At 47.5% G+C, this 16878-nt stretch overlaps 1 protein-coding gene and 1 long non-coding RNA gene across 6 annotated transcripts in view; one reads left to right on the top strand and one right to left on the bottom strand.

Moving 5' to 3' along the window:
• ARHGAP32 (Rho GTPase activating protein 32) overlaps positions 1-16878 on the top strand; it is a 258191-nt gene that overhangs the window by 235405 nt on the left and 5908 nt on the right. For all 5 annotated transcript variants that reach the window (XM_056322830.1, XM_056322827.1, XM_056322828.1 and 2 more), the window contains 10 exons: positions 1920-2022; positions 5186-5330; positions 6027-6109; positions 8449-8556; positions 9762-9907; positions 11383-11584; positions 12356-12501; positions 13697-13771; positions 14296-15153; positions 15811-16718. In XM_056322830.1, the coding sequence (XP_056178805.1) occupies positions 1920-2022; positions 5186-5330; positions 6027-6109; positions 8449-8556; positions 9762-9907; positions 11383-11584; positions 12356-12501; positions 13697-13771; positions 14296-15153; positions 15811-16718 (2774 nt within the window). The remainder of the gene's footprint in view (positions 1-1919; positions 2023-5185; positions 5331-6026; positions 6110-8448; positions 8557-9761; positions 9908-11382; positions 11585-12355; positions 12502-13696; positions 13772-14295; positions 15154-15810; positions 16719-16878) is intronic.
• On the bottom strand, positions 6139-9750 carry LOC130141714 (uncharacterized). The gene is made up of 3 exons (XR_008819142.1): positions 9478-9750; positions 9179-9345; positions 6139-8347 (listed from the first exon to the last, which is right to left on the bottom strand). It is a non-coding gene; the product is annotated as an uncharacterized LOC130141714 (long non-coding RNA).

The following is a 16878-nucleotide window of genomic DNA, read 5'->3' as shown; positions in this document are numbered from 1 at the left end:
GTACCGCAGCGCAAAACATTTTAGCCCCTTTTGGCGACTGCTTGAGTATGGTATAAACCCCTTCCCTGTCTGCTTGAAGCCCCAAAAACTTTCTTCTTGGAGAGGTGTTGAATCTTTTTGTGTAAAGGGGTGTGTTGTCCTCCAAAAATGTTTTTTGAAACGGCTTAGGGCCATCTGTTCCACCTGCTCTGTTCTCAGACATTTAGCTGACGGTGTTGCGGATGACTGATGCACATTTTGCCAACATGCTCTCCAAATGTGTATTCACTCAGCGGTGAGAAGTTGTTGCTTATCCTGGCTCAGATGCCTCAGTGTGTGCCTGGCTGGTTCCTAATGCCAGCAGTTGCGGTGCTGCTCTGAGCTTGCAGGGCTGCGAGAGGTGCCCTTGGCGTCAGAGCGGATGCTGACGTTTCCTTCTGCCGATGTTTTCTGGCTGGTTTAATGGCAGTTGAAATGTCCACTGCACCCACAGGGGAGAGCAGGCGGCGATCACCTCTGCTGGTTTTCCTTCCCCTAAAAAAGCAGCATGTGGTTCCCGAGGCTCTTCCTATGTCATTGCTTAACGTACAAGGGCTCTGCATGCCCCCGAGCGTGCACCTTGCTTTGGAAGACGGTGCGAGATGCTGTAAATGCCTGCTGATGTAGCACCACAGTCTGACTGGCTTCGTTTTGGCCATCTCTTGGTATCTTCGAGTATCGCAGATCCAGGGCATCATCTGCTATAGCTGAGCCTGTGTGCTTGACGTGCCACGTGGATTTACAGGTTTTGTTCTGTCCTGTGCTCGAGCACGGAGCAGATGTGCCCTTAGCCCAGGATGCACCTGCTGATTTCCAGGGAACCATTTAAAATGAATCTTTTTCGTGCAAACATTTGCTGCAAGCCAGCAAAAAATCGGTGAAGCAGCTGGGGAGGGGAAAGCACAGAGCAGCTAAGTTGAGTAGCACTTAGGAGAACTGACTGGCAGATGGCATTTGCTGCTTGATATAAGGGGATTTGCCACATGACCTATTCAGAATCTGTGTCGCATGGCAAATGGATCAGACCTGGCATCTAATGTAAGAATAAATCTAGATCATCATAGGAGCTGTAGCAAAAAGGTGGCTCACAGGAGAATCCACAAGGATCTGCATTTTTTCCGTGAGGAATTGCTGATGCTCACAAGAGCTCAATCCTAATTTGCTTTCTCTGTTCAGGGCAGTTTTATCTCCCTTTTATAAAAGTAATTTTTCCTCCTTAAGCTTACAAGGATGGACAGATAGCTCCAGCAGTGGATGCTGCATGAGGCTGGGAAGTCAACTGGAAGGAATCGGTTGGTGAAGCAGCTTGAATATTAACTTGACACCTAATTATATCCTCTGGGCTTACTTTTTCCATTCTGTCGTACCCCGGTCTGTCTGCAGTTTCTGTGAGTGTGGTTATGTCCTGTAGCTATCTAAATCCAGTCACGCTCCGGTAGACATTGAGTTGTAAAATTTCTCCTGCCCCTGGTGCGGAAAGTAGCGTCCCCTTAATGTTTATATTTGCTTAAACCAAGCAGTATAGGTTAATCCTTGTATAGATTTGAAAACAAAGGGCGTCTTTGGCCAAAGAGAGTATTTACTCAATTTTGTAGCTCTTCTGGAATGGAATTTAACACCACAGTTCTTGTGGGAGTTGTGATGGCACCTGCACTGTCTCTGCTTGACCAGAATTTCCTTTTTTCAACCTGATTCATATTCTGGCATTTCTTTAAAGCAAAGAACATCTCTGACCAGTTCCCACACCAACTCCTAAAGTTAAATTTCTTACAGGCCTTCTCCGCTAAGGAAGAACTGCAGCAGTATTCCAGCTGGGCTTAGTTTATGGCATCTGACAAGACCACAACCTGAACTAGGACTTTAATAACATGTTCAACTAACTGACAACACTTGTTCTTTAGTCCCCCAGGTCCTCAAGAGCTGCACTGAATTCATTGAGAAACATGGCATTGTGGATGGAATATATCGTCTGTCTGGGATTGCGTCCAACATCCAGAAACTACGGTAAGGGCGCCGCGTCTGGCTGACCTGTTTGCAGGGGACGAGCGAAAGCGCGCGCGAGGTTCAGCGGCTGGGTTTGCAGGAGCCTGCAGCGGGGCAGACCGCTCCAGCAGCTCCGATGCATGTGTTGCCGTCTGTATTCAATGGGCAGCACGTGGGGTTTGTCACCGTTCTGGAGTGACACAGCGCTGTTCAGTAGACTTCATTTTGCAGGAAGTCTTCCTTCAGGATGGGGTATCGGCAGGCTCTGGGATCATGGTGACACTGTGCTGTCATGTTTTGTTCCTGTTTTCTCTTGCTCCTGCAGCCCTTTTGAGCAGCTGATATTTCCTTCTCGCTGCTTTGGACTCCTGGCATATTAGCAATTAATCGGTAACGCGCGAAGCGTGGTTCTTGACGGGGGCATCGCCGTGCTGGGAAAGGCTAGGTGTGTGTTAGGAGCTGTTCTCCTCGCAGTAATGGCCTTCGCCCTTTTGTGAGGCTGGTTTCGCTCCCGTCAGATGGTACACATTTTTCTGTTGTGAAGGGACTGAGAGAGCCTGGTGGGATGTGACTAATTCCCATGTTGATCCTAGGCCCACGGCCTTACAGAGGCAGCGAAGGGGTATTTTCCCTGTGAAGGATATCCTTTTCATAGCAGCTATTCCCAAGCTCTTTGGACGGGTTTGAGCCGGTATAGTTACTGTACAAACCCTCATAGGGATGGGCTTATTCTGGTTCAGCTTAATCCTGTTTCTCATCACAGCGAGTTCCATTTTAAAAATCTGCTCCCGAGGCTTTGATATGCAGGCTCCAAAGACTCTGATTGTAGCTGTTGCCCACAGCAGTCTTGGCTGAATAAAATGTTTGCCCTTGCTTCAGTCACATCCCTTTAATTCCCTATTATGACTTGTGCTGGGACCATCTTTCTAATCGCTGCCCTAGTCCATTTTTGCCCTTTGTGTTGCCAAGACCATTTTCTCCTTCGCTGTTTTCCAAATGTGCTTTAAAAATGGTTTTCTAAAACTTCGATGGCGTAATTCCCTCTTACAGTTCAGAGGATGAAGTGACAGCCTATTTTTCAGTTCTCTGAGATGTTCCAAAGCAAAAGGAAGGGGGAGAGCACGGCATAACTTGTAGACACTGTCCCTCTTCATCTAAATCACTACAGGTTTTCATAAGTGTTTGGTTAATGTAGGACATGTTGCATTGCTGTAGTTTCCAGCTATATAAACAGATCATTAGGCTTATTTCAAAGCTAGAGCTGCAGTATCCTTATAAATGAGTCACTGTTCTTAAGTTTCACATAGAAGTTTCTGGATCTCCCGGATTTAAAGGGCTTTTTGGTTGGAGAGAAAGTTAAAGAATTTATTCCACGTGGGAGATTTACATGGGACAGAGGTTGGCTTTTAGCAGTGCCCTAGCCGCCTTTCTTTGGCTGGTAGGCAAAACTGAGTGAGTGTTGGATTGGTCTGGTTATCCCTGGATTCTGGCTCTGGCTTTTATTGAGAGGTTGTGAAGTTGTATTCTTCTACTAACAGCATCTTCCTTTGGGGTCAAAAGAAGTGACTTGTAGGTCTCAAAGCTGCCAGTGCAGAGAGAAGAAAGGCTGAGTGTAGCAGGGCTTCCCTTCCTTCACCCCATATTCTGCATTTGTGGGGGTACGTCTCTGACAAGTCGCGAGATTTATTCTTAGGAAAATATACTGGAGTACCAGAGTAGGGCAGGATACAGCCAGCGAATTTCAGCCAGGGCTGAGTGTGTTTGTGTGGGGTGGGTTGGTGTCTTCGCCTGGTCTCCCTTCTTCTGTGGAACCAAGCGCAGGAAGCAAGTTTCTCTCCCAGATCTGAGTAAGTGATGAGTCAGAACGTGCCTGTGGGAGCGGTACACACTGAACACCGAGGGTTTCAGCTACGGGCAGTCCATCCGCTGGGGGAAAGGGAAACCTTTATTTCCTTCTGTGCTGCTTTTGGGATGAGGAACTGGGGTGGAGTGTTCACCCTCTCATCTGAAAAAGTAGAGACCTTGTCTGCTCTGTGACTGGCTTCCCTCAGGCAGGCTTTGTGTCTCAGGGAGGGAGGGAGTCCCTCCCTGCTCTCAGGGATATGTGGCTGACCACTGCAGTTACGGACACGCCTGGCGCCTCGGACACGGGTACGAACTGGTGCTGTTCTGTAGGCAGAGAGCGGCGAGCTCAGCGTTTGAGCTGTGCTGAAGGCATGCTTGAAGTTCTGTGTTACGAATCGCCTGCCTTGGCCAGGGGGAGAGGCCAGGGATGTTGCCACCGAGCCCCCGGCGTTGTTGTGGTCCTAGTGGAGACAGGACAACCCCCTGTGTCAACGATAAACAGGTTTGGTTTAGGGCTTCAAGCCCCTTGTAGGGAAACTGAGCTTTGGCTAGAGCAGCCAGGTTCTTGCTGCTCCCCGTGGCCTGACTCACCATGCTGGTCCCTGCAGCTCTGCCCTGCTAATATAAAACAGCACTTTCCATGCACATATTCTAGCAGCGAGCCAGCCCTTGGCCTTCGAAGCTCAGCCTTTCTATCATAAATGTTTGTGATTTTGGTTTTTCTCGCTCTGAAAACCAAGAGAACGCTCAGGGACCTTCTTCATGTGGTTCCTGGCTCTCTCCACCCTGTAGCAGAGGCATGCTCAGCTCACCAGCCTGTCCCCAAGGAATTTCTGGGCGCGCTAGTTTCCATGTGCAGCAGCTGCCGATGGCGCTGCCGTTCGGCATTGCTTTATCGTATTTCAGTTTCCAGGCCTGTGAAATGCAAAGGAGCCCGGCAGCTTTCCTTGAGACCTGCGGGCAGTCCTCCTCCAGGCAGCTCCCAGTCACCGCCTTTGGGAGTTCAGTATTCAGATTGCCCTCGTGCTCCTGGAAGATATTCTGCGGAGACTTTGTGAAAAGCCCTGTCGCAGCAAAAGGCATAGCAGAGTAGCCAATCGGTTGTAAATCTAACTGAAAATGCCTTATTAGAAAGAAAGAAAAAAAAAAAGTATTTTTTTGAAAAATCCACTCTAGCAGCACCACAAACATAGGCCATGTGGCTTTGGTGACTTAAGTATTTTATTTTTTTCCTGTAAATCACAAAACCCTTGCTTTTCTTGACTGTAATTTACGTTGGGTTTTGTTTTCATTCCTCCTTTTCAGAGCCCTTTGCCCATTTTTCTGTTCTCATTTCCAGCCACGAGTTTGACTCCGAGCAGATTCCTGACTTGACAAAGGATATTTACATCCAAGACATTCACTGCGTGGGCTCCCTCTGCAAACTGTACTTCCGTGAACTCCCGAACCCTCTGCTGACCTATCAACTCTACGAGAAGTTCTCAGTAAGTACAAGGCAATGCCTTTCACTTTCCACTTCATCGACTTCATCGATGTGGTTTGAACAGAGAAATACTGAAAAGGATCGCGCAGCAAGCTGAACCTGGCATCCACGCACCTTTCTTTGTCTGACTTCTGCTTGAGTTGGGGTTTTTAGAGAGATCAGAAGCGCCTGTTTCCAAAATTACCAGCCTAATGGCAATCCAGCCCAATCCAGCTACCCGCACACCACATTCCCACTGCTGGTAGCATCCTGCCCTTCTGGGGCCCCAGGTCGCTTTTCTGTTTCCCCGCGCATGCCTTTGGCCCCCGGGCCACGCCGTACTGCTGCTGGGGCCCCAGCAGAAGGTGACTGGGACGCTAACAATGCTTTGGAAGAATTCCCTGATCATTTGCCATTCCCCAGTGATTTCTAATGGGAGTGGGGTGAGAAGCAAATGTTGCTTGGAGCTGAACGCCCTCTGCAAGGAATAGCTCTGTACAATTAAGTGGTAAAGCAGCCCAGATCTTGATTTATTTGGCCTTTCTCACGTTATCTGTGTGCCGGTGTGTCCCCAAGAGACAGGCACTGCTCAGAAGGTAGAGATGAGCAACACAACACACCTCACTACTGAAGAACAGTACATTGGCCATGTGGTTCAAGATGCTGTGGCAGGTATTTAGTCTTATTTGCAGCTAAACCCCTCCCTGCCTTGTTCCAGGATGCTGTTTCTGCTGCTACAGACGAAGAACGGCTGGTTAAAATCCATGATGTCATCCAGCAGCTGCCCCCTCCCCACTACAGGTCAGTGCAGCCTTTCCTCTGGTTCTGGCTCAGCAGTTTATTATTGATAGCGTTTCAGGAGTGAAACGATCTGATTCCAGTTTTCCCTCTCAAGGCAGCCGCACTGTGCCTCTGGATATTAAAATGGCTTATGGCTATATAATGTTGATGTGGCTATATAAAGTTGATTTATATTTTAATTAGCTCCTTACCAGACAAACACTATAAACTTTGCATAGTCCTATTTGACTTCCTTGGAAACTATGCATAGGAGGCAAATGTAAGCTCGTTAGGTCAGAAGTGGCTGATACCACTAAGAAAATAGTTTTATTGCGGAGCAGGGTGGGGCAAAATAGGAATAACAATTTTAAAAAGTGAAATGTAGCAAAAAAGTTGGGTCAGCCCTTCAGTATAATTTGGTCAAGTGCATTTTGTCTCCAATTCCACACACACAGCCCAGCAATAATAGTAACTAGCAAATTGTAACAGTGCTCTAGTAGAATAACTGATTATAATATGGTGCTTAAAAATCACCAAGTATAATAATATATTCAAATTAATTCGTTATTAATACTAATTTATGATATATGGCAATGAGTCTTGACCACGTATAACACCACATTAATGGCCTTTACTATTAAAAATTCCGGCAGGGTACAGTAAAAAGGCATTAGACCAAAACGTATGGTGATTGGTATTAATAACTAAATGTAATACTGCACTATAATAATTCTTTAAATAGCATTAATAACTGAGTATCATCATGATGTATGGTAAGTAGTCCTTACCAATTATGTTTTGCAGTTGGTATAAATAGCTGATTACAATGCACGTTGAAAGTTATTAAATATCAATAAGTATTGTAATGAGCTGGACCAGTTGTGATGCTGTGTCCCGAGTGGTGTATAGCTGGCCAGCTGTAAAACATGAGGATAGTCGTCTGGATATTGATAACTATTTATAAAAACCTGTGCTAATAAATATTTTATTGTAATCATGGCTGGTGATTACCTGGACAATTGCAATGCTATATCTGAGTGGTATAAATAACTAATTATAATATACATTATTTGAATATCAATAACTTAGAGTGTAGCCATTAGTCTTAACTAATGATAATGGTTAACTAGTGTGTGCTACTTACTTGCTATTTAAATAGTATTAATCAGTGTAATAGCTGGTGATTTGTATTAACTAATTGTAATATTTTGTTTAAGGGGGCAAGGCCTTCTCAAAAATGAACTGTATCTATCTCCTTCATTTACTTTTTGCTGGTGCATTCCACCTTTTCCACAAAATCACTCTTATTTTGGGGGGCAAACAAACGTGTTTAACTTGGAGATTGTGATGCCCGCATATGTCTTAGTCTTAGACCAAAGAGGGGATGTGGGAGATACCTGGATGCAAAACGATGTAGATGGACAGGACTGTTGCACTCCCCCTTTCCTGAGGATTCCTTGGAAAAGGAAAACACACTTTATTTTTCAGCTACTCTGTGACGAGAGGTTCCCTGCAGGTAACTGGCCTTTGATGGTGTAAGCTGGAGCAGGGCAGTGCAGGTGTCCATTTAGTGTCCATCTGGAAACTTCAGGCCTTGCCCACCTGTGGAATTTTGAGCCCCAAAACACACCCCTGTCCCCTCCCCCGGCGAGAAAAGGGTACGCAGTGAGGTGGACACAGCCAGGGCTGCTGCCAGGCAATAGCCCTGAGGAGGATACAGCGTTACCACATTGTGCTCCCTCTTCCTCAGGGGTGTACAACACTGTGCAACGTAGAAAACTTCTTTTTTTTTTAATTGTGAACAGAAGCCTCTGAAGTTTACCCTTGTAAACTTCTAGCCATTAGAAACCCCTAGCCATTAATTTCCTAAGTAGAACATGGATACAATTTGCTGATTCCTGGGGTGTCTAAATAAATACTCCCCCCTTACCAGGGTTAACATCCTTCCCCTCTTCGGTCTAACAAGCACTGCCGTGCTGTCGTGTATAGCACAAAGGGTGTGTTTCTGCTGCACGGTGTTACAGTAAAGTAGGCAAGAGATTAATTTCCCAGGCACTCTGCTTCTGGATCCAGTGCTGGTGGCATTTAGATTATTCCCATCCACCTCAGTGTTTGCTGGATCCAGCCCTTGGACTGAGCGTGCAGATGCTTTGACCTTCGTCTTGTTGAGTCCTCACTCCACCCCAGAGTGATTATATTTGCTAAAGGCAACTTTACCATCAGTCTTAGCGTACACAGTTCAACATCTTTTTCTGTGAGCTGTCAAACCAAAAGAAAATAATGAACTGGGGTTTGTTTTGTAAATTGCAGCATGGCTTTGCTCATTGGTGCTGAACATTTGCCTATCTCCTGTTTTCCAGGACACTGGAGTTCCTAATGAGACACTTAGCTCGTCTGGCTGATTACTGCTCCATCACAAATATGCACACTAAAAACTTAGCAATCGTCTGGGCTCCAAACCTCCTAAGGTACTTTTTTCCCCCCCTCCCATTTTAATACAAGATAAGTTTTTACGTTTATAAAAAACAGTCAGAACCTGTTCTCCAGAAAATCGTAACTTTCAGCAGCTGAGAACGCAATCTTCCTTTCTCCCATCCAATGTGCTCTTCTCCTGCTGTAAAATTCCTAATGAGGAGCCCTCCTAAGCAGGAGCTTGAGGCCAGCTGACAAGCTCCTGAATTGTGGTGTGAAATAGCCCCGCGCTGTTATCTGCGGCACCCTGGTATTATTGTCTCACTGCAATGCAGTTCCACTGACAGCAGTTCAGTAGTGGCAAGGAAGGCTTCCCCCTCTTCTCTAGATGATAATTTCCCCTCTCCTCAGTAGATGAGACTAGCGTGCCCTTGATAATCCAGGAAAATTGAGTCAGCGGCCTCACCAGTTTCCCATAGCGGATGTCTTTAGAGGCTCATGTGACAGCTTTTGGCTGCAAAAATTCAAACATGGAAATGGTCTTGGATAAATCCGTCGCCTAAAATTTGTTTTGAATGTGTGTAATAGGACAGTTAGAAATTAATGGTGTGATTTAAAAGGAGAAAAACCTCACCCTGGCCTGTATCGTATTGATTTCTGGACTTCTTTGTTACCAACCTGAGAAACCCGAGTCACAGGCTCCCCTGTGTGCAGTTAATGAGGGTATAAGCCCTTTTCTCCTTTCTAGCACTTCACCCATGAGCAGTCAAGCGATCTCTTGTTTGAGTTTGCTTCTGTGAATATTGGGGTACTTGCTGAGCAGGATCAGTTGGAGATATTCACTGCTAGAGGGAAAGATCACATTAGAAGGCCACCGTGAGCTCTGTACAATGACACTGCATTAAACTGCCACCATTCACAGTACTGGAAATGGGCTGGCAAAAGAGCTCCCCACTTTGTGTGTGCAGCGCGCTTACCTCAATCCGGGTCTGCCACACACTCCTCCTCCTCCTCAACCCAGCGTTCCTCTTGCCATTTCGGTAAGACTCAAACCTGAACTCAAAATCTGGATCTAAGTCGCTACAGTCAGTGTGATCGTTTGTGTGACGCTGATGAGAATCTCTTAATTGCCCCTAAAGTCTCATCTGCGTGAGCAACCCAGCCACAATAGCTCAACACGTGCTGAAGCCTTACCCAAAGGAGCGCACCTTCCCGTGGTGTTCTGGCTTTTAGCGTTGCGTTTAATCTGCCTCTTCTTCAGATCAAAGCAGATAGAGTCTGCCTGCTTCAGCGGAACAGCTGCCTTCATGGAGGTGCGAATCCAGTCAGTAGTTGTGGAATTCATCTTGAACCACGTGGACGTCCTCTTCAGTTCCAAACTCAGCTCAGTCATACGTGATGGAGCAGGTGCGTGTCTTCCTCCACTAGCTTTACCTTGATCAAAAGAGGTAGCAGGTGCTTAATGGGTATCTGAGCCTCCCCAGAGACATTTAAAATACGTTTTTACTGTAACCTAGAGGACAGACTTCTGAGACCATAAGTATACCTGTTCCTCAGAAAACAAGTAGAGTTGCACCAGGAAGAAAGTTTACTCTGCATGTTAGATCAACCAGTCGTGGATACCACGAGCTATTATTACTCCTAAGCAGCATTAAGCGTGTACCATCTGCTTTGACAACCTGCCCTTCTAGTTCCCACCACCTGTGGAGTACAGATAGCTGGTTTTCCAGTATATTTGCTGCTCCCTGCTTCTGAACAAGTCCTACCTCTACTTAGGCTAGCACAGTTCCTCCAAGTCCAGCTTTTCTTCCTACTGGAAGACGAGTTTAAGTCAATAGGAGCCAGAGGTTACCTTGGCTGAACAGTAACAGCCCGCAGCAGGCTGAGCTCTGCCAGGGGAAGATAAGCGTGCTAAGAATCCCAGCCAAACGATTATCCAGGCTTAGAATGGGCCATGTAAATTCAGCTAATTGTTTAATGACTTGGTCATTCGCATTCAATGTGCTTTGACACAAAACTGGCAGGAAGCAGGGTCAGGCTATTTCATAGCTAAGTGCAGGAATACTGTGCCACAGCAAGGCAGCATCCTCCTCCGTGCTTCCAAGAGCCTCTCTTTCTGAGCGTGCCTTGTTACCTGTACCCGCCTGCTTTAAGCCGTCCCAGGTAAGGCTATTGCAAAGACAGCTGGAACCCAGACGCCACCCCGGATAGCGTTTACAGCTGACACGCACCAGGCACTGCGCACTCTGCACAAGAGCTGTGATGCTGAAAGGAGAGCAGTAGGAATGGAACCAACCAGGAAGTTGCTGCGAGGACATGCTTCCCCCTCACCCCTTGACTCATGTGAGAATAATCATATAAATACTCGCACTGTAAGCGATGGCAAACAAAAGACAGCTGCTCTTCCAGCAGGCTCCTCGTGCTCCTCTGTAGCAGCCTTCTCTGCACAGCAAAGCTGACTTAACAGATCCTAACGGCAGGAGGCAACATCAACTACTTTTACAAAGATTTACATGTTCAGCTCCAAAAACAAGCACAGGCTGTAAAAAGACCAAGGGCAGGACACACGGCTCGATTCAGACTTTTGCATGCAGATGAAGCATAAGTAAAGTATGTCAGTGAAGATTTCTAACCTGCCTGCTTCCTTTTTTTTTTTTTTTTGTTGCTTTTTTAGTACCCTAAGCTGCTCTCAAATACGAGAACGTAGGTCTTTTTGTTGTAAATATACCTCTGACAAAATGGCTATTTTGACAACATCTTTCAGTGGCTGGGATAACAAAGATCTAGAAAAACGCAGCACCTCCCTAGACACACAGACCCAGAGCTTTGATCTGTACTGCTGTTTTCTGATTCTCCCTCTTGCCCATGGTTTTCCCTTACAGGGCACAGTTCTTTATCACGGCCCAAGTCTCTGCTGGTGTCCTCTCCTTCCACAAAGCTGCTCACGCTGGAGGAGGCGCAGGCACGGACACAAGCCCAGATCAACTCTCCCATCGTGGCAGACAGCAAATACATAGAAGTGGGAGAAGGCCCTGCAGCTTTACAGGGGAAATTCCACACGGTCATAGACTTCCCATCTGAAAGGTAGAGACAAGTTTCCTTTCCAGCACGTGTCAGAACTGCATTTAGTTTTTTAGATTACAGCAAAAACTTGCCGATACTGACTTACACTGGTCCTACGTAAAGTATTGTAGCCCATTTTCCACCTGCTTTGGACTCTGTGAGGATTCAGCTTGCATCAGGTATATGGCTGAGCTAAGTCCACCAGACTTCAGTGCCACTCCCTCCTTTTTAGCAGGGTTATCATTTAATGTATAAAAAGCCATGTTGTGTGTGATGCATGTAGATGCCTGTACTAGTCACGTACATAGAAATGTCAACAGGGTGAACACCTGGAAACATTGGGGTTTTCCAGATTTCAGGACTTAAGCGCCTGGAACAAATCCAGGTTCCCTTCGAAGTGGAGCAGTTGGACAGACTCGATGACACTAGGAATTAAATCTGGCAGTGGGAGGAGGTGAATGTGATTTTTACAGCATGAGCAAGAGATGCTTTTGAATACCTTTTATGGCTGCGCAGTTCCTCAGAGCACTGGTGCATCTGCCAGGTACATAAAAGCCCTCCCTTACTGCTGTACAGTACAAGTACGGAGCCTTGGCTCACCTGCATTGCACCTGCTTTGCATAGTTCGGTGGAATTTACCGAGCGAGACTTCAGGGCTGAGCTACAAGAATGAAGACATCCCCAGCTATTTGGAAGAGACAGAGTTTCTACGCCTTGTTTCAGCAGAAGCCAGATAATGCTAATAACAACCAGCTTCCCCCTCCAATAATTTGTTCTATTTTCTCACTCCAGAAAAAGACCGCCCAGCAAGATGAAGAAATCACCAGTTGGCAGTTGGCGTTCCTTCTTCAACCTGGGAAAGTCATCATCCGTGTCCAAACGCAAACTACAGCGCAATCCCAGTGAGCCCTCAGAAATGAAAGCCATAGCCCTGGCAGGTAAGGCTGCAAATCCAGCTTCCAAAAACCTGGGGGTGTCGGCAGTGCCGGATTCATGTTTACAGCGTGCTTCTACCTCCTTCTAGCGTTCGAGCCATGCATAGCACCTTCAGTTAACTGCTGTCTTTCCTGAAACTCTCACATTAGCTCGAGAACCAAACAGGCTAGAGCACACACCGCTAACGTTTTTCTCAGAGTGGCTTTTGAAAGACAGCAATTCCTTCTGACATTCTTCTGGTGAAATAAGAATATGGTGCTGGATCCCTTTGCTGTTCTCAAAAGCTGCACACTTAAACTAGGTAAAGGCACTTGTCCACAAACACATTCACCCCAAAAGCTGTACTAGTGTAACTAGAGAAGGTGTCCAACAACCGTTTGTAGCCGCATCCAGTGCACGTAGACTGATTTCTCAGCCCTTTCCCTGTATAGGTTACTGTCTCTTTCCAAATTTTAAAACGGCAACAATACGGTTTTTTGCGGTAAAGCACACCACACATCCCTAAACACGAGCCAGTGAGGGCTTTTATCCCATCTTCTCACTGGTGCCATTTTCAAATTATAACCCTCATAGTCTTCAGTATAACCAACACATTATGTGAATGCCCTTTAAGACTGTCTCCCTGGAGCACTTAAGTCGTACTTGTTTAGTGCTCGTAAAACAGGTTGTGTAAATGTTACTTTCTTCGCCATTTTTAAGGGTTTTTGTTAGCTGGCAGGAGCCAACCAACTGTCACAGGTACACCCAGACAGAGTCTGTAGCAGGAGGATGTGGGGAGTTGTCTCCCAACCTGTCATCTGCAGCAGTTACCGTTTTGGTTGGTTACATTTCCCCAGTCTGTAAAATGAGCATCAAAAGCCAGCTTACTCTCTCGTAATTGCCTCTTGCCTGGTAGCATAGGCTCATGGGTCGAAGGGGACCTCTGCAGGCCAGTCTCCCGCACAAAACAGGACGGCACCTGTCCTGGACAGCAACGGAGTCCAAAACAGTGGAACCAGATAAAGGTTTTCTTTAAGGGCTTTACAGTAAAAGCCAAACCAAAAAACCCCAACCTCAAGACACAAAAAGCACAGCTGGTACTCTCAGGACAGTCGTACTGTTGCTAGAAACCCTTTTGTGTTTTTCCTGCCACCACCTAACCAAAAACAAGCCATTTCTATAACTCAGCTCTTCACTGTCTCGCTTGCATTCCCCTAGGTGGACGAGGAGACAGTGGGACTCTTCGCTCAGCTAAAAGCGAAGAATCGCTTACCTCTCTGCATGCTGTTGATGGTAAGACAAAATTGTGCCTGCACTTGTAACACGCGCGGATTCAAAAAGGCAGTTTGACATTACTGACTGCAGACATTCAACAGGGCAGGTCTTTCACCCCTCTAGTAGTAAAAGCTGGACTTGCTAATTAACGAAGCAGCTTACTTCTGTCCAGCACAGATGGAAATGCTCTTCATTGTCTTTGTTTTCCTTCCAAGGTAGAAAAAGCAAACCCCTTGCTTTTGTGTAGCCAGCATCGGGAAGGAACGTGCTTTCTGAGAAAGCCTCAGGTCTGTAGCGCACTTAAACCAGTTTTGCTTGTGCACGCGGCTTAGTTTCAGACTAAATCAGACCTGACAACTGCTGTAGAAGAGTTTGAGCAAACATAATAAACCGTTTCCGCTAACTACAATACTTTTGTGCTTAGAGTTCACCAGGTGAGAGTTTTGCGCACTGCCTTAAGATACTTTAAACCCAGCACTGAACCACCACCCCCTAGACAGGAAGATTTTGACACTAACCCACGTGTATCTACTCGTTCCTAGGGGAGTCTAAACTGTTTCGACCCAGAAGACCTAGGTCCAGTAGTGATGCGTTGTCTGCTTCCTTCAACGGAGAGCTCTTAGGAAACATGAACCGCTGCAATTCTTACGACAACCTTCCCCACGACAATGACAGTGATGGGGACGAGGGGCTCATTCACGTTCCTGCCCTGATTTCTCCTCGGTCTGCTGAAGATGTTGACCTGAGCCCACCGGATATCGGAGTCGCCAGCCTGGATTTTGACCCAATGTCTTTCCAGTGCAGCCCTCCCCAAGCAGAGTCCGAGTGCCTGGACAGCAGTACCTCCCTGCTGGAGTCAGTTGGCATAAATAAGGAGAAGCCAAGCCTGCTAAAGAAGGATTTAGAATCAGGCAGCCAGTCCCAGACCCCAGGCAGTGCCACGAGCTCTGAGCCAGTCTCCCCTTTCCAAGAGAAGATGAGTCCCTTCTTTACTCTGGACCTGAGCCCAACCGAGGAGAAGGCCTGCAAACCCCACGCCTTCTCACCCAAGATGGGGCGAAAGCCCATCAAGTCGCCGCCGCTGACTATGTCGGAACCCGTCTCCTTCGCACTGCCCAGCCGCATGTCGGAAGCGATTGGAGGAGTGCCCATCACGTCCCGAAACTCCTCTGCTTCCAACTGGAGCAAAGGGGTTGGCACCACTGAAATCCCAAACAGGTCCCCCACCCAGATGTCCTTGCCCCTGAAAAACAGTGAAACAGGAGCAGGGGAAGGAGCCCACCAAGAGCTACAGCATGCCCAGCTAGTGGCTGCTGGCAAACCAGAGTTGCCAGAAGAAGGGGAGAGACCAATGTCAAGCAGTCAGAATAAGACTGTACCCACTGGACACACACAGCCAGGTACAGTGCATTTTCCTCCATTCTTTCTTTAAGTTCCAAAGGGGACCTGCTCTCAGAAACGTCCTCCTCTGCGTGCCTTTTAGGAGAGGGGATTGCCCGTCAGTTCTGGTCACAAGTGTCTTGCAGGGCTGTGCAGATCAGTAAGGTCTTAACCTCTGCCTTCTCCCTACATCACACAAATCTCGGATAATTTTCCATAATACCTTGTATACCACTTTTTTTTTTTCCCCATCCTGTCATACGTGAAAATCTATAGCATGTTCTTCTAAATCATTTCAGCCAATAGACCATCTAAGACTTTTCTTTTTTAAATTAAAAAATCTGCCAACACTTGAAGGAGGGACCTTTTCGCCTAAAACCTTATGATCAAAATTGTGTAAGGGTATCTCATTCTCTGCTACCTACTTCCTACCTCTCTAGAAATGCAAGAGGAGCCTTTAGACAATCTCTTGTGTTTTTTTCCTTTTTGTGATGAACTGCTGTGCTATTGAGCAGCGTTTGCATGTGAGACAGAAGATAGAGTGTTTCACATCAGAAGGAACTGCCACTGTGAAAGTGTGGAGAGCATCTATTTTTCTATAATAGTCATTAAGGTTAGGTCACTCTCCTTATTGGGTAACATAAAATCACTCTCTCTCTCGATTTTCCCCCCATTAGGAGCAGTTGCCCTCGACTCCCCCCAGGATCCTGTTCCCGTCAGTTCTGTGTCTCTTATCCCTCCTCCTCCTCCGAAAAATGCAGCGCGCATGCTAGCCCTAGCGTTAGCCGAGTCCGCACAGCAAGCATCCGCTCAGTCTCAGAAAAGGCCAGGAGATGCTCATTCTGAAAGCACAAATTATGGAGAGACTGAAGCTGGCACAGCTCTAGAAAAGCTCCATCTCTCTGCTGGTGCTCCAGACAAGCTCCACCTGTACACTGGTCTGCCCGAGAGCCGACTCCACTTCCAGACCGGTGCACCAGTAGAGCAGGATTTCCAAGGTAGCAGCACACCTGGGGAGCAGAACCACCCACCAGGTGCACCTGGAAACCAGGACCCCCCACCTCTCCACACTGGCATGCCTGGGGACATGCCTGGTAGCAGAGATGCAGAGCAGGAGCAGTCCAGCTTCCATCCTGGTAAACTGGGGGACAAAGATCACTTCCCCTCCCATGCCGGGGACTGGGAGCACCCCCCCCACCCTACTCCAGGTGCACTGCCTGACTGGGAACCACCCACAACAGACCTGTCTGTAGATAAGCCCCACCTCCGTGCATGCATGGCTGGGGACAGGCACCACATCCCTGTCTGCACAGCTGATGACAAACTTCAGTCTCCTCCTGCCGTAACCGCTGGGGAGAAAAGCACCCCGGCCTCAATGCCGTATTTAACAACCATCCCGACAACAGCAGCCGAGCCGAGCCACGGGCCGGCGGGCCCAGCCACGACGCAGGCCGACGTCGCCGTCACAGCCGCGCAGCGCCCACCCGCCACCAGCCAGCCTGCCCCAGCGCAGAGGCAGGATCACCAGTCAGCAATGGGACAGGTGCCAGCGGCCTCCGCCAAAGCATCGAGTAGTTCCAGTCAGGTACGTGGACACGTCCCCCAGCCTCGCATGTACTGCAAGCACAGCTGATGTGTAACTGTAGGAGGCTGAGCGCTGGGAGAGTCATTCCAAATCCCAGTGGCAAGAGGCAGGGGATTCACGGGTTACTGGGAATTACCCGTGTACCGCACAGACGCGGCCC

Source organism: Falco biarmicus, chromosome 20 (assembly GCF_023638135.1).
Source record: "Falco biarmicus isolate bFalBia1 chromosome 20, bFalBia1.pri, whole genome shotgun sequence".
NCBI lineage: Eukaryota > Metazoa > Chordata > Aves > Falconiformes > Falconidae > Falco > Falco biarmicus.
This window is presented reverse-complemented; position numbering and strand designations above follow the sequence as displayed.